General features: G+C 42.4%; 1 protein-coding gene across 2 annotated transcripts in view; it reads right to left on the bottom strand.

The window, feature by feature from the left end:
• Positions 1-25,229, bottom strand: part of Dip2b (DIP2 acetate--CoA ligase B (putative)) — a 230,636-nt gene that overhangs the window by 8,430 nt on the left and 196,977 nt on the right. For both annotated transcript variants that reach the window (XM_090325667.1, XM_090325674.1), the window contains 13 exons: positions 23,568-23,677; positions 23,403-23,483; positions 22,148-22,271; positions 19,430-19,551; positions 17,341-17,452; positions 14,538-14,647; positions 13,950-14,080; positions 11,779-11,947; positions 10,745-10,915; positions 8,864-8,925; positions 7,890-7,947; positions 5,659-5,733; positions 2,277-2,454 (listed from right to left, as the gene is read on the bottom strand). In XM_090325667.1, coding sequence (XP_090181793.1) covers positions 2,277-2,454; positions 5,659-5,733; positions 7,890-7,947; positions 8,864-8,925; positions 10,745-10,915; positions 11,779-11,947; positions 13,950-14,080; positions 14,538-14,647; positions 17,341-17,452; positions 19,430-19,551; positions 22,148-22,271; positions 23,403-23,483; positions 23,568-23,677 — 1,503 coding nt within the window. The remainder of the gene's footprint in view (positions 1-2,276; positions 2,455-5,658; positions 5,734-7,889; positions 7,948-8,863; positions 8,926-10,744; positions 10,916-11,778; positions 11,948-13,949; positions 14,081-14,537; positions 14,648-17,340; positions 17,453-19,429; positions 19,552-22,147; positions 22,272-23,402; positions 23,484-23,567; positions 23,678-25,229) is intronic.

Below are 25,229 nucleotides of genomic sequence, written 5' to 3'. Positions count from 1 at the left end.
TGTTTTCTAGAGGTTAGCTGAAGTTAAGAGTCAAAGGTCCTTTTGTGCCAGACTGGCTTTGAAACTTGATCCTCAGATCTCAGCCTCCTGAGTAGCTAGGATTACAGGTACGAGCAACCATGCCCAGATGTACATGGTATATTTTATTTGCTAAAACAGTAACTATTTAGTCAGGTACCAGTGGCTCATGCCTATAGTCCTAGGTATTCAGGAGGCTAAGATCTGAGGATTGTAGTTTCATGAAAGTCCACAAGACTCATCTCTGATAAACTCAAAGTCAGAAGTGGAACTGTGGCTCAAGTGCTAGAGTACTAGCCTATAGCAAAAGAAGCTCAGGGACAGCGCTTAGGCCCCAAGTTCAAACCCCAGGCTCAGCACGAGAGGAAAAAAAAGAGTAACTACTTAATCCTAGTTACTCTGGAGGCTCAGATCTGAGGATCTGAGGATCATGGTTTGAAGCTACAGGAATGTGCATAAGACTCATCTCCAATTAACTACCAAAAAGCTGGAAGTTGAGTTGTGGCTCAAGTGGTAAATAAAGCAAGTTAGCACCTAAGCCCTGAGTTTAAGTCCTAGGACTAGCACGAAGAAAGGAAGGAAGGAAGGAAGGAAGGAAGGAAGGAAGGAAGGAAGGAAGGACGGACGGACAAAGGGAATGGGGAAGGGATTAGAAGGAAGAAAAGGAAAGGAAAGAAAAGAAAAGCAGGGCAAGCTATCATTATTAGTATGTGACATGAAATGTGTTACATGCTGGGTAGACAAAGATGACAAGAACAAAGATGACAAGAACAATTCCTGCTCTGAATATCTGGTGGGGAGGGGGGAGACAAATAGGCATCCTATCATATGGCAACAAGAGCAGCAGCAGGACTATGAATGAGGTTCAAGGGAACAGATACTCATGAGTTCTACTTGAGGGCTCAGAAAAGCTCCTGAAAATACTAAAGATACAAACTTATGGATTAAACAGAAATTAGCTGGATTATGGCTGGGGGGAGAAGGAGGGAAGGACAGAGGGAGGATTTAAGCCTGAGAGACGATGAACCATTTCTAGTGACACCTAATATCACAGAGACTAGATGTAAGGGAAAGGATTGCAGAACATGAAAACTGGTCCAGCCAGGGCATAGAAGGGAGGTGTTTTGAGGTTATTTTCTGGAAAGGGCTTATTTCTGACAATTTTAGTTAAATAATATGGCAGAAGCTACTGCAGAGATAACTAGCAGGAGGTCCAGCAGAGATCCCCACTACCTGGGAAAATTTCATATAGACTAATATAACTGAAAGCAGAAATACGGTAACAATTAAGTGTTTTCTGGATTTGGTACTTTCTGGCACCTAAATGCATGATCATTTCCACAAGGCAGGAAATATACTTGCTTTGATTTTCCAGGCAGACACAGAGGTAAAATAACTACTCATCGTCAAGGATAGCCCATAAACCAGGACACCTGGTTAGCGCGATACCACCCTCTTCTCCACTGTTAAGTGGTTTGTCCAGAAAGGTACACAAACAGTGCTGACTGCTCCATATGGAACAGATGAAACAAACTAAGGATGAATGATGTGGCTCAAATGAATCTTTAAAGTCCAGCAGGCCATCAGTATCAGTTCTTCAGTGGCCAGAACAGTTAGTGCTGGGCAGTTTATAGACTGCCAGTCAGGAAGAGAGGCAGAGAAGCTGTGACAATCAACCAGGCAGACGATGACTGGAGGGAATCCTACACCACAGCCTTACTGAGAAGCAGGCATGTATCTACTGTAGAAAGCAAAATCCTCCTGAGGATCCTTTGTCCTACTTCCAAAATTACAGACAGGGGCAGATGACGTGGTAGAAGATTTAACACCTCACCTGTCCCAGGAACCTGTCTGGGGTTTGGATACCACTCAATGAGACTGACAGTCTCATTCAGCCAGTTTGTTTGTTTGTTTTTTTTGGTGGGTCATGGGGCTTGAACTCAGCCTGGACGCTGTCCCTGAGCTCTTCAGCTCAAGTCATCCAGGGGTTTTGACACATCCTCAAATACATTTTTATAGCTTCCCAGTTGTTCTAATACCCAGTCTGGGAACTCATACAGTAGCCTTGAGTCCTTTCCCTCTCAGACCCTCTCCAGAAGACAAATCATTTCTTCAAACACATATGGATTCTCTATGGGTTCAAGAGGCACAAGAGTGAACAATTAAATGCATGTACTCCACACTCCACATGCAGGTCCAGGTGGCCAATGAGTGCTACAGAAACCCATTGAATGGAGAGCAGACGGGGTGAGAGATACCTCCAGTTGCTGCTGTGAGCTCAGTCCTGCGGACGAACCCAAGATAGCCTGTCCGGGCCCATAGTGTTTGGGCTGCATCCCCAAAACTGAGGCGAGTGTTGAAATGATCAGCTTGGAGAGTCTCACTATCATAAATGGTGTGGTAGCCGCTGGCTGTATGTGGGCTGTTCACCCAGACCTATGAGAGAAGCATACTGGTCAAATTTTACCAATAACAGAAAACACTACTGATTCAATTCTCTTGGGAAAGACAGATTCTTCCGGATTAAAAAAAAAAAATCAAAAAGCTCATTTTTACATTAACAGTACAACTACAACATTAATGGAAGCTGACATTTACCAACTACTTACTATGTCCTGAACTTCCTCTGTTGTCAGATCAACCCAGGATGGAACACCAAACAGCTCATATTATTGTTCTTCTCAGTTCAAACATGAAGAAATGAAAAATCAAGTAATCCCCCTAAGATATAGAAACTAGGTGGCACCAGAGTCTGTACAGCCTCTGACTCACTTTTAATCCACTTCCAGAGTCCTACAGATGAACCAAGGTACTGCTTTTTGTGTTTCTGGTGTAAGCATGCTATGAAGCCCAAGGAGACCCCACAGGACATTGTAGTTTACAATGTAAACAATCACAACATATCATCCTCTAGTAATCGTTAATTCCTAAGAGAGACCCTGCTTATCTGCACAGCAGATGCAGGTATTCATACATTTAAATCATCACAAGCCAGGTGCCTGTGGCTCACGCCTGTAATCCTAGCTACTCAGGAGGCTGAAATCTGAGGATCATGGTTCAAAGCCAGCCCAGGCAGCAAACTACTCAAAACCAGGAAGTTGGCTGGGAGTTTGGCCTAGTGGTAGAGTGCTTGTCTAGCATGCACAAAGACCCAGGTTCAATTCCTTGGTGCCACATACATAGATAAAAGCTGGAAGTGGTGCTGTGGCTCAAGGGGTAGAGCTCTAGCCTTGAGAAAGTCCAAGGAAAGTACCCATATCCTGATTTTAAGCCCCAGGATTGGCAAAAAAAAAACCCCACACAAACAAAAACAAACAAAACCCAGGAAGTGGGACTGTGGCTCAAGTGGTAGACTGCTAGCCTTGAGCACAAAGAGGCTTAGGGACAGTGCCCTGAGTTCAAGCCCCACAGTGTGTGTGTGTGGGGGGGGGGGTTGTCACAACAATTCTACTCTGTGTGAAATATACAGGATCATTATCAATAGATGAGGATAGGCCCAGAGAGGTTTAGCAATCTTTGAAGCTGGTAACTGGCACAGCCCAGCTCAGCTGGTCCCTGTATTTATAAGACTCCTCCCATTTAAGATATCATCAATCTTCAGATTTGGAGGGAGAAAAGTGATCTTTTACAAAAGATCACTACAAAATATATTTTGCACAAATTCAAAGATTTTATACTCGTGGCTACTTTTAATTCCAGCCATAATTAGGTGTGGATGGCACATGTGTTCAATGTCCTTTCCAGAGAAGGCGATGGCAATGGCCAAGTCAAATTACTTCTAGTTTGGGGTCTTCATCTTCTCTGAATGCATTCTATCTCCACTGACACTGTATGGAAAAAGTAAATAATATATTGGAGGAAAAGCTAAATCTAGTTTCAATGGCTGTTAGATTGTGAACTTTTTTTTTTTTTCTTGCCAGTCCTGGCTTGAACTCAGGGACTGAGCACTGTCCTTGGGCTTTCTCAAGGCTAGAGCTCTACCACTCAAGCCACAGCACCATTTTGGACTTTTTCTATGTATGTGGTACCAAGGAATTGAACCCCAGTCTTCGTGCACACGAGACAAGCACTAGCCAAACTCCTGGCCCTGTAAACTTTTTTTTTTTTTTTTTTTTTTGGCCAGTCCTGGGCTTGAACTCAGGGTCTGAGCACTGTCCTTGAGCTTTCTCAAAGCTAGAGCTCTACCAGTTGAGCCACAGCATCACTTACAGCTTTTTTGGGGGGAGGGGGGTGTCATGGGGCTTGAACTCAGCCTGGGCACTGTCCCTGAGCTCTTTAGCTCAAGGCTACCACCCTACCCTTGAGCGTTTTCCCTAAGCTCTTCAGCCCAAGGCAAATACCTTACCCTTGAGCCAAGCCCCACTTCCCATTTTCTAGAGGTTAATTGGAGATAAGAGTTCTCAGGTCCTTCATATTAAATACACCAACACAATGACGTTCATTGCAGCACTATTTTACCATAGCAAAGATATGGAACCAACCCAGATGCCCCTCAGTTGATGAGTGGATGAACAAGATGTGGTATTTATACACAATGGAATTCTATGCTGCTGTCAGAAAGAACGACATCACCTCATTTGTAAGGAAATGGAAAGACTTAGAAAAAAAATCATATTAAGTGAAGTAAGCCAGACTCAAAGGAACATAGGCTCAATGGTTTCCCTCATTTGTCATAATCAGTAGAAACCCTGGATTCTCCTAGCAGAGGTTTATAATAGAACAAAACCTAGATACATAAGGCCATATAATATGACACTAAATGAAAGGAACTCCAGGATATAGAAACAAAAGCCATATAAAGAGTGATTGTTGTCCTTAATGTACTATGTTATCTCTCATCTCTTTTCCGGTTCCTTGGTTATCTCCTATTGTTACAGTATTTCACCTTGTTATCTGATATATTGGATATATGCATATTTGGTTATTTGAAATCGAATAGGGAAGGGGGAAAACAAGATGAGGGGGAGGGGGAGGGAGAGGGGGAGGGAAATGGGGACCAAGACACAAGAAAGGATATCAATGGGGGGCCGGGAGTTTGGCCTAGTGGTTGAGTGCTTACCGATTCCTCAGTACCACATGCATAGAAAAAAGCCAGAAATGGTGCTGAAGCTCAAGTGGTAGAGCTCTAGCCTTGAGAAAGTCCAAGGACAGTGCTCAGGCCCTGAGCTCAAGCCCAGGACTGGCAAAAAAAAAAAAAAAAAAAAAAAAAAGGATATCAATGTATGTGAAGTAATACATCCTCTATCTGGTGAATATAATGTAACCCTTCTATTAATTACAATAAAAAATACATGAAAAAAAAGTTTCAGGTCCTTTTGTGCTCAGGCTGGCTTTGAACCTTGATCCTCAGATCTCAGCCTCCAGAGAAGCTAGAATTACAGGCGTGAGCCACCTCACCCAGATTCACTTACAGCTTTTTCTGTGTATGTGGTACCGAGGAACTGAACCCGGATCTTGATGCATGCCTAGCACAAAGGCCTGTGAACTATTTTTTGAGACAAGATCTCACTAGATAGCCAGGCTGGCCCGAAACTCTGCCTTTGCCTACCAGATGCTCAGATTCCAGGTGTGCACTACTATGCCTTGTTGAACTCTAGTTTTTTGCTACTAACTTTGTAACAAAATGAAAATGGTACCTACCTCTCCCAAGTGAGAGTCTCCAACTGGCCCTTTGGTCTCAGGATTAACAATAACTACTTTCACTCCAGGCAAAATCTAAGGATCAAGAAAGAAATATAAATATTCGTTCAATGAGACCTAATGAGCTGTAGGAAATGTGCCTGTACCTGCTAGGGATGTGGGACTGGCAGACAAGGCAGAACTGAGGGAAACAGCCAATACTGTTGTGCCACCCTGAAGGGGCATTTGCAGAGCCCCTCTGTTTTGTTTCTACTGAAATGTCTCAGCTCTAAAAGGATGGGAAATTACTGACTGGTTGTAACAATGAGATGCTGGACTTAACCATATAGCCTTCCATTCCTATAATCTGTCTCATTCCCATGACAGTGTGAGCAGACAGGAAGAGCAGGAGCATACAAGCTGGAGTTAGAGGAACTGTTAGAAGGCAGTGTTGAAGAGCAACAGAAAGAGAATGGTAAGTTCCAGGAGTCATGAAAGATCTTGCAGTTCTTCCTCAAGAGCAAATGCTCAATCAGATGCTCACTGAGAAAAAAGCTCAGGGTGTGCCAAAAGAAAGGCTTTGCCTAGGTTGTGTCTAAGTGGTACAGTGCTTATCTAACAGGTTGTGAACAATCTTCTTCCCAGTTGTGGGGAAGGAGAAGAGATGGGAAGAAAAGAAAGGAGAGAGACAAGCCCCTTTGGCTTTTTTTTTTTTTTTAAACCTTAGGTTTCTAAGGTCTGAGACTCAAGAAAGCCCTATTGTGATTATCTAGGCTCAAACATCTACAATCTTGAGGAGGAAGAGAAGTAACTGCTTTCTCCCTTTATTCTGGGCCCAATCTTCATGATAGTACTCTTGCAGCTAATTGTAGCCTATGATAAATCCCTCCCCCAAACAGTTCTCATGGCTCGAAGAAACTGGAAATAGCTTCCAATGGGGTTGACAGCCACTGGCAAGTGTTAGAAGGATTCCTTTTATTTCCCCATTTTTTTCTTTGCCTCTCAAGAATGTAGGAGGGATGAGGCATAATCATAATCCTATTGCAGGGCTGGGAACTGCTGGCCAAAAGGATTATTAGGGAGTTGCTCCTCATCACCCTGTCATTTCACACATGAAACACATTCTCACAGGGTATCTATTGTTTGTTTGTTTATTTATTTAACTTATTTATTTGCCAGTCCTGAAACTTGAATTCAGGGCCTCACACTCTTGCTGTTATTTTTTTTACTCACAAGTGGGAGCTCTACCACTTGAGCCACACCACTAGTTCCAGCTTTTTGCTGGTTAACTGTGGGGTAAGAGTCTTGTGGATTTGTGTGCCCAAGCTGCTTTCAAACTTGGATCCTTGTATCTTAGCTTCTTGAGATCAAAGGTATGACTTAGAGCTGGAAGAACTAGCTCTCTTTTTGTTGTTGCTTATCTAACTACCTTACACCTAATAAACATTGCATTGTATTTTACTGGTCTCTCAAAAACAACATGCTAGCTGGGCACTCATGGCTCATGCTTGTAATCCTAGCTACTCAGGAAGCTGAGATCTGAGGATTGAGGTTCAAAGCCAGCCTGGGCAGGAAAATCTACAAGACTTTTATTTCAATGAACCACCAGAAAACCCAAAGTGGCACTGTGGCTCAAGTGGTAGAGCCATAGCCTTGAGAATAAAGAACTCAGGAACAGCGTCCAGCCCTGAATTCAAGCCCCATAACTGATAAAATCCAAAAAACCCACCCAGTGGACTGAAAAAAATTTGAGGATTAGGAAAGTTTATTTGGGGACAAAACATTTCACATCCTAGGAACAATATGCATATTTTTTCTTTTTGAGTTGTATTCAATTTTGAATTCAGGGTCTCATACCTAGCACAGGGATGCTCTTCCACTGAACCATACTTTCAGCAATGAAGTCTAAATCTAGTATTCTTCTTGTCTATGTACCCATATACATCTGAAACTAATATGTAAACCAAAACTGTTGAATTATTGCCAGATTTCAGTTAAATCTTGCCTTAGAATTGAGTATTTCATCTGGCCTTAGGGCTCTTTAAAGTGGCTCAGGGCCAGGAATGTGGCCTAGTGGTAGAGTGCTTGCCTAGCATAAGCCAGAATGGCGCTGTGGCTCAAACAGTGGTGTGCTGGCCTTGAGAAAACTTAAGGCAGTGCCCAGGGAGAGTTCAAGCCCCAGGACTAGCAAATAAAATAAAGTGGTCTACTTTTTTGCATAGCCCACCCTTCCAACTATCAGAAGTAAGTACCTTTCCAGACTCTGAGAGCAGCAGGCTCTGGGGGGCACCACGTTCCACAAGACGGACCCTGTAGAGGAAGAGTTGTTAATTATGGTATGCAGAAAGTTTTAGAAATAATTTCTAAAATTCATTTCTCCACATCTGCCCCCTCCCCAAGACATCTAATTGGTGTCACCTTCTCTTACAAAGGCAAGTGTTCTTAGACTTAGCACTAGGGACAGTCTAGGTCAGATTTTTTTGTTGTTGTCCTCTACCCACTAGATGTCAGTAGCAACCTCCTGTTGTGATGACAAACATGTTCCCCTAAAACTGTCAAATGTCCTTGGGGTGGAGAGCAAATCCCTCCAGGGTGAGAGCATTGGGTAAAACATACCTGCCACCTGTGCAGGCTGTGTATGTGCTGGGCCCCTCAGGGTATCTGTTAGCCTGAGAAACAGGTGCAGAGTTTCTGCCAGAGTTGGGACAGAATTAAAATTTCCTTCTCAGCTAAGGAAGCCAGGGAGGCAGGCTTTAACCCATGGGGTTCTGACAAAGTAATGCTTTAAAAACTTCATCCATTTATCCTTTATTTTTTAAGCCCTCAAGAGAGATTATCCATTTTAGTTTTACCTATGTCAAATGCTACAATTTTTTTAAATACAGGAATAATGCAACAACTATGAAAAGTATTAACACTGTTTTTGTTTTTTTTTTTTTTTGCTAGTCCTGGGCTTGAACTCAGTGCTCAGGCTCTGAGCACTTTCTCTACCATTTGAGCCTCAGCACCACTTCCAGCTTTTTTCTATATACATAGTCTGAGGAATCAAACCTGGGTCTTCGTGCATGCACTCTACCAATAGGCCAAATTCCTGGCCCCACAACTATGAAAAGTAAAGTTTTCCTGTTTTTTTTTTTAGAAGTGACAATCCTACTGTACATCAACAATACAAATTCCTTTAGTTTAGGAATCCTAGCATAGGTTAAGCATAATCAATGCTCCGTACCTGTCATGTCTTAATGACTTCAGATCAACATACACAGTAGTTGGATCAGGCCCTGAGGTTCCCTAAAGGAAAACAAGACAAAAACAAAAAAAAACCCAAAACACCCAGATGAATTATTTAACATTTAAATAAACCTTCCTAATCCTCATGCTTTAGGTTTTCAAATGAAGAAATAAGCAATTTAGTCATATGTCAAGTATGCACTCAATTTCGAAAGTTCATGGTTTTCAATCAAGGATGGAACCTTCAACTGTAATCAGCTGATCTTGCCTATTGATTTCTTATTTTTCCTGTTTCAGAGAACAGGAAGACCCTGTGCTACCTTTATCAGTCTTCACTAACTAACCCTTTACCTGCCAGGAGGTAAGCCACCATACCATCTCAGAGATTTTCTTTTTGTAAGCCATGGGGCTTGAACTCTGGTCCTGGGCATTGTCCCTGAGCTATTCAGCTCAAGGTTAGCACTTTACCACTTGCGCCACAGTGCCACTTCCAGTTTTCTGGTGGTTAATTGGAGATAAGTATCTCAAGAGCTTTATTTCCTGGTCTGGTTTGGAACTGCGATCCTTAGATCGATCTCAGCCCCGTGAGTAGACGGGATTACAGGTGTGAGCCCACTGGTACCTGGCTTATCCCAGAGATTTTCAAAACCAATATTGTAATAACCCGGCAAGCTTAGCTTACTATATATACATATATATATATATATATATTTTTTTTTTTTTTTTGTGGGTCATGGGGCTTGAATTTGGTCTGGGCACTGTCCCTTAACTCTTTAGCTCTAGGGGACCATCTTACCCCTGGGCCTGGGCATTGTCCCTGAGCTCTTCAGCTCAAGACTACCACCCTATCCTTAAGCCAAACCCTACTTCTCGTTTTCTAGAGGTTAACTGGAGATAAGAGTCTCAGGTCCTTTTTGTGCCTGGGCTGGCTTTGAACCTTGATCCTCAGATCTCAGCCTCCTGAGTAGCTAGGATTACAGGCATGAGCCACTGTGCTGGCTCAAACTGTTTTTTGTTTTTGTCTAAACACTTAACCTGCTCAATTACCTGATCGTGGTTCCATCCTTGTGGTTGTTGATTTGTGGGCATAAGATGATATCATATGATGTTGACCACCTCTGTGTAGTTATGATCACCTACATGTGGTGTTTACCTTTAAAAGCTCAGCTTCACTAAAGCTATCAGGCTGCTATCAGGTAGAGAGTAGTTGCTGCGCTGCTATTAAAATGCCTCCTAATTTAGTTCACCAAGTGCTGTTGACTCTATTGCTGGGGGGCTCTAGGGCCCTCCAAAATGGCAGAGATATTACAATATGGACCTAATTGACAGCATAGAGCCCCAGTGGGATTTAAGGTGAAAACATCATTACACTTCCGGATAGTCACTTGACCATGGTCACAAGACATAAAAGCCATCTTCTTTTACTTGTCCATGATGGTTTTTGCCTTAGTAATCTTGAAACTGCATAAACTCATAGGCTCAGTTCTCATCTCTTTTCTGTTATTTACCCACCAAAAATAACATGGCAAAGTTGCCATCTGACTAGAAAATGCAGGCTTATATTTGTTGACAGAAAAACAGAAGGTCAGACATAAATAAAATCCAAATAAAGCTTCTTGATAGCTTCTTGGCTTGTGGTCAGAGCACCTCATGACCAGGAAGAAGCATTTACACTGGTGCCTGTCAGTACCAATCTGAGTGCTCTGCCCTGGTGAATCCACAGAATCGATGAACAAAATGGCATAAAGAAGAGGAAAATAAACAGCTTAAAGTTCTATAATAAGGGAACAGGGTCAGGGCTCAAACTTTGGAAGCTTTGAAGCACATGCTCAGGATCAGCGTTATTTTTCTGTTAGCAAACAAGAGTTCATGACCTCACCTGTAAACATATTGCTACATTAACTCTTGATCCGAAAGTGGTGCTGACAGCCCGAGGGGACAGACCAATGTCTTTAAAGAGCTTAGAGAAGGACTGTTGGAGGGCAATGCGGGGCCGCTCCTCTGCCACCACTACACAGGTCCGGATGCACGAGAGGTTGATTCCTCTTGTCTGTAAGACACAGCCAGAAGCTAAATTAGTGGAATCAGAAGAGAACAGAACAGGTGGAGCCACTGTTCTCTGTCTCTTGATCAGGAGAAAACAAGAAACTCATTTACCCCAGACACAGAAATGAAAGAATATGCCAAATACTCTACTGAAATTATCATCCATGGGTACATTTGCTCATTCTCTGTTGTTTTTTTTCTTCTTCTTTTGGTGCCAGGACTGGGGCTTGAACACTAGACCTTGGTGTATCCTTTAACTTTTCTCTCAAGGATGGAGCTCTAAATGAGCCACAGCTGTACTTCTAGCTTCTTGGTGGTTAATTGGAGATTAGAGGCTCATGGACTTTCCTGACCAGGCTAGTTCTGAACCACAATCCTCAGATCTCAGCCTCTTGAGTAGCTAGAATTAGAGGAGTGAGCCTCTGATGCTTGGCCCTTTTCATTTTTTTAATGTATTTTTTATTGTAATTAATAGAAGGGTTACATTATATTCACCAGATAGAAGGTGCATTACTTCACAAACACTGATACCCTTTCTCATGTCTTGGTCCCCATTTCTCTCCCCCCAACCCCACCACCCTTTTCATTTTTGACATCCTTTTTCTTTGTGGGTCATAGGGATTTAAGTTCCTAACCCGTTTTACTTTCTTCTCCATAAAGAATCAGATTAGACTCTGACAGTGCACTAAATTAGGAAAGAAGAAGTGTTAAACTTCCTGAAGTTTACAAAATATCCACTTAACTGTCTAGCTAAAAAAGGACAAAAGGCAAACACATATGTCTGCTCACCCTATTCCAGTATCAGCACTCCCTGGCCCATCTTTTTAAAGCCTCTTAGACTGCTTAGTTGTTGGGGCTCCATCTTACCTTTAGCACCTCCACTTGGTTTCCCAGCCCTTTAGTGCAAAGCTCCATTACTGAGTAGGAACAGAAAGTATCCCTTATTTTGTATTGGTTGACTGTGGCAAGCCAGAGGGAAAGGTTGTTTTCTAACTCCATAGGAGGAATTAAGATGGACTGGTGACCTGAATATACACTGCAATGAAGAAAGGCAAAAACTGATGTTACCAATTTATCCTAGGCACCTTGACATTTTAGAACTCCACTAAACAACAAATGTTTACTGAATATACAGCAGAAAAAAATCACATTAGACACAAAGGCCTTAAAAACTCGTCTTATTTTCGTATGACTCATAAGATACAGTAATCATAAAATAAAGCAGATGGTGGTAGGTATGTTAATAAATGTGAGTAAAGGGCATTGGGATCATAGAATAAAGAGCAAATCATTCAAACTGAGAAAGGAGAGGGGCTTCACTGAGAAGGTGGTACTTGAGCAGGACTTGAAGAATCTAAGTGGCTGGAAAATGTGGGGGTATTGGGGAGGGAGGAGAAACAGTGGACACATAGAGTATGCAAGGCATCCTACTGAATACTTCACTCGATTTTTTTCCAGGTCAAATGAGTTAACAAGGTAGGAGGGAAAAACACACCATGTGAAAACGTAATCATCACACTATGAACCACAAAAGGGTCTAGTCCCCTCCTCCCCCCACCCCGCCAGTCCTGGGGCTTGAACTCAGGACTGGGGCACTGTCCCTGAGCCTCTTTGTGCTCAAGGCTAGCATTCCACTACAATGAGCCACAGCATCACTTCCACTTTTTGGATAGTTTATTGGAGATAAGAGTCTCACAGGACTTTTTTGCCCAGTCTGGCTTTGAATCCAGATCCTTAGATCTCAGCCTCCTGAGTAGCTAGGATTACAGGTATAAGCCACACATGCCCAGCAAGAGTTTAAGCTTTTTTGCCTGGGCTGGCTTTGAACCATGCTTCTCATATCTCAGTCCAAGTAGTTATTTTTCTTTTCCCTCTTTCCTTTTCTTTTTGCAGGGGTCAGTATTTGGGGTTTGAGCTGAGGGCATCAAGTTCTCACTTGGTTTCTTTGCTCAAGGATGGCACTCTACCAATTGCTGCATCTTCACTTCTGGCTTTTTGTTGGTTAACTGGAGATAAGAGTCTCTCAGATTTGTCTGCTAGCTTCAGACTATGATTCTCAGATCCTCAGCCTTCTGGGTGGCTAGGATTATAGGTGTGAGTCATCAACATGACTATTTTTTTTTCTAAAAACCTAGTAATGATTCTTATGTGTGACAGGTGGAAGAACAAGTGAACCAAAGAATATGACAATTAATTGAATAAAGACATGTAAATTGAAGATAACTCCTGAATTTCTACTTAGAGTAAGAAAGACTCTAACAAAGATGGGGACACAGAAGGAGGCTGTTGGGCTGGGAGTGTAGCTTAGTAGTAGAATGTTTGCTTAGCACGCATGATTCCTCAGTACCACACAAACAGAAAAAGCTGAAAGTGGTGCTGTGGTTCAAGTGGTAGAGTGCTAGCCCTAAGCAAAAGAATCTCAGGGACAGTGAGTGCCTAGGTCTCGAGTTTAAGGCCCAGGACTGGCAAAAAAAAAAAAAAAAAAACAAGAAAGGGAAGCTGCTGAGTGACTGGCACTGGTGAAGCATTATTCATGTTATCTACCCGGGAGATGAAAGCACAGGTGTGAGCTAAGGCTTCCTGCGGGCTGTGGAAAGAGCATTGACCTGCTAGTCCTTCCGTAGTAATCTGACCAGGAAAAACATGCTACTCCAGCCACATGCTGTCATCCATTTCCCCATGTTCCTTCCTGCCAAGCCTAGGGGGTACATTCTGGCTGTCAAAGCATGTCATATTTCACCCAGGAATCACCACTCTGTTTGGCTCAGTTTCTAAAACAAGGATTAGAAGATGGAGGAGCAAGCAGGTAGGTAACAAGGCCAGTGCCATTTTGTATATGATACATAACTAACAGAAGAGGAAAAAAGGAACAGAGACTAAACTGAAAATAACAGAAATAGATAAAAGTACATAAATCCTACGAACACTGGCATTTTACTAAAATTTTTACCAAATCAGGAGAGTAAAAGTTGACAGAGTTATTGCCCCCAAAAGTGGAGCTATATGTTCTTTTCTTCTTTGGCTTTTTCTGTCCCTACCTGCAGAGACACCAGAGTGCAAAGCCAAGTCCACAGTAAGGGTCAAGGCAGATGGCGATCTGCCGAGAGCAGTACAACTCACACTGGAGCTTGATGGCTCTACAGAGAGCATTAACTGCAGAGTGGGACATCTGCAAAGCAAGGAATATGGATCAGGATGGAACTGGCCTCTCACAGGCAGAGAAACAGCTATGACAGGTTTTAATTCCCCAAACTCATCAGATACATTGTTTTGACTGCCTTAGTCTAATCTAACCCCAAACTTAGGCAACAAATTTCTGTTCACAGTCAATACTGGATTTTATGATCTATGAATCTATGAGCACATACTGACTTTAATGACAACTATCTTACATCTGATAGATTCTATGTTAGGCTCCAACACTTCATAATACAAATTCCTTAGGATATCTTACTCCGGAAGAGTGAATGCTTTTATTTAAATATAGCAAGGACTCTTGATCCTCCACCTACTACCCTCTAGTCCACCAGCTGGCCACTACATCTAAAGTCCCTGGGATATAGTGGTCATCTCTATTTATTGCAGCCTGACATTCTACTAGCACCCAATGAGTAAGGCTACTTTACCTTCACTCCTGTAAGCATGCCAGTTGTGGAGACACTAAAATCAAGATATGCCAACATCTCAGGAGTGGGTGGCTTGTACAGCTGAGGTAATTTTTTTCTAGGTAAATCATCTGCAAGGGAAAAAAAATGATGTCACTCAGATACACTGGAATATGAAATTCTTTTGTTTCCTATGGTCAAATTTAGCTTCTGGGATTTATGAAAGACATATTTAACAAAGCAACCCACAAATGTCACACAAGAGACATAAAAGTCTACATCAAGCAAATTCATTTAATAGAAGTAAGGGTAATATACCACGGTAAGAAGCAGACTGCTACTGCTTAAATCCTAGCTCTATTTTCATCAGCTACAGGACTGTGGAGTTGTCTCATATTTGTATCTATTTGTTGTTTTTTTTTCCTCAAAAAAATACTTACCATCAAAGGACTACTAGGAGTTAATTCACATACTGTACTTCCCCTCCATGAGCAATGGTGGAGGTTGAACTCAAGGTCTCACCAATGTATGCTAGACATATAAATGCTCTGCTACTAAGTGGGACTCTAAAGCCTTGTCTCTTCTTTACCCCCTTTTTTTTTTGTCAGTCCTGAGGCTTGAACTCAGGGCCGGGCATTGTCAACTTCCGGCTTTTCCTGTGTATGTGGTACCAAGGAATCGAATCCAGGGCTTTGTACATGCTAGGCAAGCACTCTATCACTAGGCCACACTCCTGGACCCTACCCCTTCCTTCTTCCCTATCCTTTATTTTAAATCCCTCCTTTCCTTTCCTGCCTCCTAGCTACTGAGGACTGAACCTAGAGCCTCTCTAATCACTTGAGCCACACCCCAGCACACTTAAAACCTGAAAATCAATGCCCGAGCATGTGCTCACTCAGAAAGTATCAGCAATGGGTGCCTGTGGCTCATGCCTGCAATCCTATCTACTAAGGAGGCTGAGATCTGGAGGACTATGATTCAAAGCTAGCACTGAATGAAAAGCCTGCAAGACTCCAACCTTGAAAATAACCAGCAAAAAGTTGGGCTGTTGTGTCTCAAGTGGTTCTCATTCAGAACTGGCTGAGCAAGAAAACAAAACAAGCTTGAGTCCCTGAGTGCAGACTTTGGTACCAGTTTAAAAACAAACATTAGCTGCTCCCAGTTAAAGTCCACTACTTTTATTTCAGTATATTTAGTGTATGTTATACTTATGCATGCGTTAAAATTGATAATGGTAGAGTAAGGAGTTCTTTTCCTAAATGAGTGACAGATAATTTTTTCTTTTCAGTTTATTTTCTTTTCCCTCCCTCCTTCCCTCCCTCTCCTGCCTTCCTGCCTCCTGAGTAGCTACAATTACAGGTATGAGCCACTAGAGCCCAGCTTATGTTTCTTTTCTCTTATGCTGTTCCTGGGCTTGAATTCAAGACTTGGGCATTATCCCTGAGCTTCTATGCTGAAGGCTAGCACTCTACCACTTGAGTCATAGCTCCATTTCCAGCTTTTTTCAAATCCACATTGTTTTTCAAAGTGTTAGTATTTGATCTTCTCAATAAATGTACCAATCAAGTAGGGGTAGCAGAATTTTAAGAAAAGATAATCATTCAGAGTTAAATGGCAGGTAGCATGAGGTTCCAGCTAGAACTCACATCTTCTCAGTCCACTTGTTTCAATTATATCACTTTTAAAAGTCAAGGACCAGGGGCCGGGAGTTTGGCCTAGTGGTAGAGGCTTGCCTAGCATGCACGGAGACCCAGATTCGATTCCTCGGTACCACATACACAGAAAAATCCAGAAGTGGTACTGTGGTTCAAGTGGTAGAGCTCTAGCCTTGAGAAAGCCCAAGGACAGTGCGCAGGCTACTCAGGAGGCTCAAATCTGAGGATCGTGGTTAAAGCAAGACCCAGCACAAAAGGACCTAAGACTCTCATTTCCAGTTAACTTCTAGAAAACAGGAAGTGGGGCTTGGCTCAAGGGTAGAGTGATAGACTTGAGCTGAAGAGCTCTGGGACATCACCCAAGCTGAGTTCAAGCCCCATGCCACCCTCCCCCCCGAAAAAAGTCAAGGACCAGATACTCTCAAACATATATATGTATATGTACATATATGCCACATTTGCATAACAAAACCTAGCTACCTTTCGGTAATACTAAGAATAATAGTAAAACACTTGAATTTTCTAAGGCACAGTCTTACAATGTAAGTCAGGCTAGCTTGAATTACCACCTCAACCTACCAGCAAGACACTTGGCTCAAGCTCATATGCTGGCTCAAGCTCACAATCTTAGCTACTTGCAAGGCAGACTGGAGGATTGGAATTGGAAGTCAGCCCATGAAAAAAAGTTCTTGAAGCTCCATATCCTTTCAACCAGTGGCCAGGCCTGATGTCATACACCTATTAACTACTGCAATGACAAGGAATCACAGTGGGAGGAGTACAGCCAAGGCTGACCTGAGCATAGAGCAAGCCCTACCTTGAAAACAACCAATGCAAAAACTGGGTGGGGAGAATGGCTCAAATGGCAGAACATCTACCTAGCAAGCAAGAGGTTCCAAGTTCAATCTCCAGTATCTAAAGAAAAAAAAATGCAGTAACAATAGCAAAAGCACTTCACGTAAAGAGCTGTCAGCATAGATGAGCTGGTTCTTAGATCTTGTTGTTACAGGAAGTACAAGCTGATTGGATGAACATTAGGTTTTGCCTCTGTGTTAGCAGACAGAATGTGCTGTGACAGAAGAGCTGTGTGAGTAAGTTTGGCGTAAGACTCCAGGAAACCTCTGGTAGCAAACATTCTTGTTTCAACAGCTCTGGTAAATCTTTTTTACCTGTGTCAATGATGGTTGGCCAGGTTTTCACATCCACAGCTGCTGCCGCCTCTCGGGACCGCAGCAACCTCATTAGGGTCTGAGTGGTGAGAATACACGCTGCTTTGCTGACCTAGAAAACACATGGAAGGCAGTAAACACCAAAGGCTGAACTTGGGCTGCTGCTCACAACAACCTGCACAACACACTGGACCAGTAAGATCTATTTGTTTTCCAAAGAACGAGTTCAGGTTCTTTTCTCCCTTCTGAAAGTACAATGCTTCATTCTCTCAGAATGAACTTTTTTTTTTAATAGCATAAGCCACCATTTACAATAATTCTGAAATTTTTCATAGACCCTGCAAAACCAGGAATTCTGAAAGACCAGAATAAACCAAGATATGGATTTTATACTGTTTAGGGAATGGCAGGAGACTGATAAGCTTGTCTGGAGTTGGTATTTGCCATCTCAGTAAGGGAGACTGGCCAAGACCTCATCTCAGGAGTGAGGCAGCCACAAGCTACCAAAGGTAGCAGCTCTACCTAGCGACACAAAAAATGCAAGTGATCTACTTTGCCCACAAATTATGTCACCACAAAGAAATTTCCCTCCCTGCTCTTCTGGCCCACTTCATAGGGTCTAAAAAGGTCATTTTGCTGAACTTTGTAATGAAGTCCTCTACAGTGAACATAGCTCTTATGCTATAGGCTCAAGTTGTTGACAGAGCAACAGTTCTGAGGGAAACAAAGGTTACATAATTCAGATTTTTTTAACTCTTCAGTGAACACTACCTTAAAAGTACATGTGCATATGGACATGATACAATACATAGTTCTTTTTTCATTTTTGCTGGTCTTGGAGCTTCAACTCAGGGCTTGGGCACTGTTTCTGAGCTCTTCAGTTTAAGGCTAGCACTCTACCACTGGAGCCATAGCATCATTTCCAGCCTTTTCTGTTTATATGATACTGAGGAATTGAACCTAGGGCTTCATGCATGCTAGGCAAGCACTCAACCACTGAGCCGCATTCCCAGACCCAGATTTAGTCCATTTCAATTCTCATATCCTGTTAAAAAGTTATAGCACCTCCAGAGCAGGATTTGGATTTTCTTCTTTGGTAGTGGTAGGTGAGATCAAACCCAGGGTCTCTTCACACATGCATGCTAGGCAAATGCTCTACCAATGAGCTACATCTCTAGCCTGGGATATCTTTTAATTCTACATAACAAATTTACAAAATGAGTCATACTCTCATAAAATTATGCTGATTACTTGGCAGGAAAAATAGCAGCCTATATGTTTTTAAAATTTTTTCATCATTTAATTATTATTACAAAGTAATACAGAGGTGCTATAGTTATATATATCAGGCAATTAATATATTTCTTTTTGGATAATTTCACATAGACAGAACTGTTTTAGGCAGGTTGGGGGACAAGTCTTACAATGCATTAATAACAGGGTCACCTTCTTTGCATTCATGTTTAACACATACAGTTCTGTGTCTCATCAATAACTACATTCTCAGTTTCTACACTTAGTAATAATGGTCACATGGACCACAATAATGATTATTGTTAGGAGAAAAAAATGATTTATTAAGCTAGATATTGGTAGCTATAAATTTAGCTCCCCAGGAGGCTGAAATCTGCTGGATCATGGTTCTGAGACAGCTAGGGCAGAGAAGTCAGTAAGGCTCCATATCAAAGTAACCAGCACAAAGACTAGATGAGAAGCATGACTCAAGTGGTAGAGCGCTAGCTATGAGGAATTCAGCTGAGGGAGTTTGTGAATCAAGGCAAAAAGTTTTATTTTTAAAAACTGACTTCTTGTGTCGGGAGTTTGGCCTAGTGGTAGAGTGCTTGCCTAGTGTGCACAAAGACCCCGTTTGATTCCTCGGTACCACATACATAGAAAAACTGGGAAGTGGTACTGTGGCTCAAGTGGCTGAGCACTAGCCTTAAGGAAAAAGTCCAAGGACAGTGCTCAGGTCCTGAGTTAAAGCCTGAGGACTGGCAAAAGAAAAAAAAAATTGACTTTTTGACAAAACTGGAGAACCTCCACTGCTTTAGTGTGGGTTTTTATGGCCTGAGGACATAGACATACTTACATCAACAATCATCCGGACGGTGGGCAATGTGGCAGTAAGGTTCTGAGCATGAGGGGGTCGGACAGTCACCGGGATACAACCCGCATACAGGCAGCCATAGAATGCAGTGATTAACTCGATGCCTGTAAGACAAGAGTCCCATCAGGAAGAGTCAGTTAACTGTTCTCTATCAATGAGAAACTAGATGCAGTCTGAAACAAGTGTACTAAATCACAGGCCAGAAAGATTATTCAGACTGTAATTTAATGAGATCCTGGCAGAGGAAATTTTTTAAGGAGAAATTGATGGTAAAGAAACAAAACACCTAACGATACATAAGAATACACACACACACACACATATATATGTATATCAAATGTGTATACTTATGTGTGTGCATATGTGTATCTACCTAAGAATGGATAAGAAGGAATCAAATAAACCCTTGAAAGATACTTGAAAATAAGTATGTTAATAAAGTAGGCATAATAATAGCATTGCTTGTCACTACCCAGAAAGAAATACTTGCCGAAATCAGGAATGCCTAGCTAAGAACAGGGACAGAGAAAGGAGAGATATAAACAAACCGAGGACTGGGAATGTGGCTTAGTGGTAGAGTGCTTGCCTGGCATGCATGAAGCCCTGGGTTTGATTCCTCAGTACTACATAAACAGAAAAAGCCAGAAGTGGTGCTGTGGTTCCATTGGTAGAGTGTTAGCCTTGAGCAAAAGAAGCTCAGGGACAGTGCCCAGGTCCTGAATTAAAGCTCCAGGACTGAAAAACAAAAACAAAAACCCATCTGAGCTTCTTTAAGTATTTTAGAGCCTGGTATAGGAAGAGCAACTGCACTTTTCAGCTGTTCTATCATGAGTGAGTTTCTAGAAGGCCAGTCCATTTCCACGTGAAGGCGGGTTAGATCCTCAGGAAGGGCTCTGCTAGTTACCACCTCATTAACTGGTAGACAGAAGAGTTTCACAGGAACAAGGGAGGAGAGATTCCTATAGTAGGGGATCTTTGAGGAAGTTTAGGTATCTGTGTAAATATAGCACAAGAATACCCACATACTCAGGAGCAAGGGATAAAAGACCATATCACAGAGTAAAATGAAGCATGGGGTAAAAGGCCAAAGCAATTAAGATGTGTGGTTGGCTTAGATGGCAGAAAGGAGAAGTAAAAACTAATATATTGTATGTGAAACGGTCAAAATTTACATTAGACAATTCTAAATCTGTCTTCCCATGAAGAGAGAGATGTGGTTGCATGAATTAGAACACAAAGAACATGACAGATGAAAGCAGGAACAGGAAGACTGAGTATCTATTAGTGTATGAACGATATTAAGTAAATAGAGTTCACAGAACTAGGTGAAACAGTCCTACTTTTGAATTTCCTAGAAATAAAACATCTGTTCATTTTTTGTTTGATTTTTTGTGGGTCATGGGGCTTGAACTCAGCCTGGGTACTATCCCTGAGCTCTTTAGCTCAAGGCTACCACCCTATCCTTGAGCCAAGCCCAACTTCTTATTTTCTAGAGATTAATTGGCGATAAGAGTCTTAGGTCCTTTTGTGCTGCCTTTGAACCTCGATCCTCAGATCTCAGCCTCCAAGTAGCTAGGACTACAGGCGTGAGCCACTGTGCCTGGCTTGTTCATTTGTTTTAATGCTGTGAAACAAACGGGTGCCACAAAGATGTATGGCCATCACTGAGCCATCCTTCCAGCCCTGTGTATGCATGTTTGTGTCTATGTGCCAGTACTAGGGTTTAAACTCAGGGCCCTGTGCTCTTTTGCTTAGCTTTTTCTCTTAAGGCTGGTCTACCACTTGAGCCATACCTCCATTTCTGGCTTTTTGCTGGTTGGTTGTAGGTAAGAGTCTCTTAAACTTTTATCTGATTGTGCTGGCTTCTAACCCTGTTCTTCAGATCTCAGCCTCCCAAGTAGCTAGGAGTACAGGTGTGAGCCAACATATCCAACTCTAGCCCTGCTTTGTGCTGACCATTCCTGGAGATGGAATCTTGAAAACTTTTCTGCCCCAGCTGGCTCTGCACTGATTTGTCAGAAGTTAACCTCCTTGGGCTATCCAAGATTAAAGGCATGAGTTATCAGTGCCTGGATCCCCCTTTCCCTCCCTGCTCTTCTAAAGGACAGGGTGTCACTGTTTTTCCCAGGGTGGCCTCCAACTCCTAGGCTCAAGTGATCCTCTTGCCTCAACCTTCTAAGTAGCTGGGATAATAGATGCTTTTTGCCATATCCAGTTTCAGAGTATCTGTCTTGAAGATGCTCTGGAGGTAAAAGTCAGACAGTTGAAATGTTTATTTATGAATTCATTTATTCACTCAATATTTACTGAGTGCCTTTTTCTTTCTTGAGACAGTTTCCTTATGTTGCTCAGGTTGGCCTTGAACCCATGAGATATATCTATATATATCTATATATCTATATCTATATCTATATTTATAGATATAGATAGATAGATAGTGGTCACAAGCTCCTGTCTTTTGCTAATGTATAGTCTAGTAATGGAACTTGGAATCTAGGGTGCCACATTGTTTTTGCTTTGGGGTATCTGTTACTCTGACAGTATTCTTGTCTAAAAACAACGAAGACTTTTAATGATTAGATAAAAAAAAAAAAGTCCTGGCTTGGTAGGCCTGCATACCAAGCACAAGGCCTTATATGTTCAAACTTCAGTCTTGTTTAAAAAAAAAGAAGAAGTCTGTCGTACCAATCCAACACTTACCAGGTGGGTAGAGCAACACCACATTGTCCCCTGCATTTAAATGCCCCTTGTCACCAAGAACAGAAGCAATCCTCTCTGCTCGCTTGTGAAGCTGAAGGCAGCTGGCTGTGCACACAGTGGTTCCCTTGCAATAAAAAGGACAAGTGGGTAAGAGTTGAGTAAGGGAGTTCAAGGGACAGTCAGCCAATCGGATAACCTAAAAGCCTGTGCTTTGCTAGATTACCCTTCAGAAGCTGGCAAGAATTTCTCTGGCATCAAAAGTCAGGTGGAACATTTCTTTTCTTTTTTAGTATTTCTAGGTATTCAGGATATATTAACACTTACTTTAAAAGGCCAGACACCCATGGCTTGCACCTATAAACCTATCTACTGAGGACTGCAGTTCAAAGCCAGTCTGGGTAGGGAAAGTTCTTTTTTTTTTTTTGGTTATGGGGCTTGAACTCTGGGCCTGGGAACTGTCCCTGAACTTTTCAGCTCAAGGCTAAAGCCCTACCACTTGAGCCACTGCCCCATTTTCTAGTGATTAATCAGAGATAAGAGTATCATGGTCTTTTGTGCTCGGACTGGCTTTGAACCTCAATCCTCGATCCTCGGATCTCAGCCTCCTTAGTAGCTAGGATTATAGGCATGAGCCACTGTGCCTGGTTAAATATTGCACTTTTTTTTCTTTTTGTCAGTCATGGGACTTGAACTCTGGGTCTGGGTCCTGTACCTGAGCTCTTCAGCTCAAGGCTCATGGACTTTCATGCCCAGGTTGGCTTTGAATGGCAAACCTCAGATCTCAGCCTTCTGAGTAGCTAGGATTACAGGCATGAGCCACCACAGCCTTGCTCTTGAGACTACAATCTCCAATTAATCACCAAAAAGCTGGAAGTGAAATTGTGGCTCAATTAGTAGATCGATAGCCTTGAGAATGCACAAGGATAGTGCCCAGGCCCTTTGTTCAAGCCCCGGGACTAGCAAAAAAAAAAAAAAGAGAAAGACTTGCATTTTAGCGCGCGCGCATGCACGCGCGCACACACACACACACACACACACACACACACACACACACACACACAGATAGACTAGATAGTACTCTAGAAGGTTCCATTTCATGTTCAGTATGCCTGCACAATTTATCTTCATATGTTACAACAAGGGAAAGTACTAGCTTCTACCTTAGAGAGGGAACACAAATTTTCTGATGAAAGAGATCAAATGGGCCTAAAGTTCTCCTCTTAAGATTCAGGTGAAAAGGCACATGATTGAATACCTTGGCATTTAACAGCATGAAGAGTACATGGTCAGGAGTTGACTGGGCTCGCCACTGCAAAATCTCCGCCAGGAACTGGTGCTAAAGTCACAAAGCAGAACAAGACTTAGGTTCAGCAACTTTTAACAAGTACAGAATGTCCTGACACCAGCTCTGAACACTTACTTTCCTCACTAAGTCATTCTCTTCAATTTGCCCCAGGTCCCTTCCTGCAGCTTGTGCAATTCGTTTTCCAGCAACCAGATTCCCAACCATTACAGAAGCAGGACCTACACCTGAAAAAGGTAAAAACCCTCTAGTTAGAGATGGCAATTGAAGTTATATATTCCCAAAACATTTCCAGAGTGGTTCAAATGCTCATTCAACTATGTTGACAAAGCACTCTTCCAGACACAGGACAAATACCTTGTATGCCAGTAGGAAAGGCAATCCAAATGACATGCATGTAAACAAAACTGGGCAGTACAATATAAATAGAACTACAGAGAGAACTACAGGTTCAGTGGGCAAGAGCAGGGGGAGGCTGTGGTAGTGTGGGTACACAGGGACATATTTACTCTAAAGAGATGTCCGCTGCACTATTTCCAATAATCATATTCTTTCTTTTTCTTTTTGCTGGTTGTGGGGCTTGAACTTGGCCTGGGCACTGTCCATGAGCTCTCTAGCTCAAGGCTAGTGCTCTACCACGTTGAGCCACAGTGCCACTTCCAGTTTTCTGGTGGTTAATTGAAGATAAGTGTCAGAGGGACTTTAGTGCCTGGGCTGGCTTTTAACTGAGATCCTCAGATCTCAGCCTCCTGAGTAGCTAGGATAACAGGCATGAGCCACTGCCCGGTTCTACAATAATCATTTTCTACAATCACAACACAGCCTTAAAAGAGCAGCAACAGATACTTGGTTCTAGAAATAAGTCTGTCATTTATGCTTGTGGCTCATGCCTGTAATCCTAGCTACTCAGGAGGCTGAGATCTGAGGATTAAGGTTTGAAGCCAGCCTGGACAGATGATTCCAAGAGTTTTCCTTATCTCTAATTAATCATCAGAGTGCTAGAAGTAGAGCCATGCTTAAGTGGCAAAGCAGAAGCCTTGAGTAAAAAAGCCTAGTGGGAGTAGGGAGACTTTAAATTCAAGTCTCAATACCAGCACAATCAATCAATCAACCAACCAGCCAGCCAACCAATCACTCATATCTTCAGAGAAAATAAGGATAGGAGCTTGTAAATAAAGATAATCAAATATAATGCATGACATAGTACTGTATTTCTAAAAAATCAATTATAATAAACAAATGGGAGCCAGGAGTATGGCCTGTGGTAGAGTGCTTGCCTAGCATACACAAAGTCCTGGGTTTGATTCCTCGGTATCACATACAAAGCTGGAAGTGGTGCTGTGGCTCAAGTGGTAGAGTGCTAACGCTGAGAAAAAGCCCAAGGACAGTGCTCAGGTCCCGAGTTCAAGGCCCAGGACTGGCAAAAAAAAAAAGGTGGATAAATTTGTTTATTATTATTAGATGATATGTTAAGGTTAAATTTACTACCTTGCTTTTTCTCTTCCCTCCCTCCCTCCATTCCTTCCTTTTTTGTTGCTAGCCTTGGGCTTGAATTCAGGGCCTAGGCACTGTCCTTGGGCTTTCTCAAAGCCAGCACTCTTAACACTTGAGCCACAGCACCACTCTGACTTTTTCTGAATGTGTGGTACTGAGGAATCGAATGCAGAGCTTCATGCATATTAGGCAAGCACTCCACTTCTAGGCCACACTCCCAGCGTCTTCCTGAGCCTTTTTGCTAAAGGCTAGCATTCTATCACTTGAAGCAAGGCTCTACTTCTA

Source organism: Megascapheus bottae, chromosome 2, assembly GCF_031878675.1.
Source record: "Megascapheus bottae isolate mThoBot1 chromosome 2, mThoBot2.hap1, whole genome shotgun sequence".
NCBI classification, from domain to species: Eukaryota; Metazoa; Chordata; class Mammalia; order Rodentia; family Geomyidae; genus Megascapheus; species Megascapheus bottae.
The sequence above is the reverse complement of the archived record's forward strand: the minus strand, read 5'-3'. Positions and strand labels throughout refer to the sequence as shown.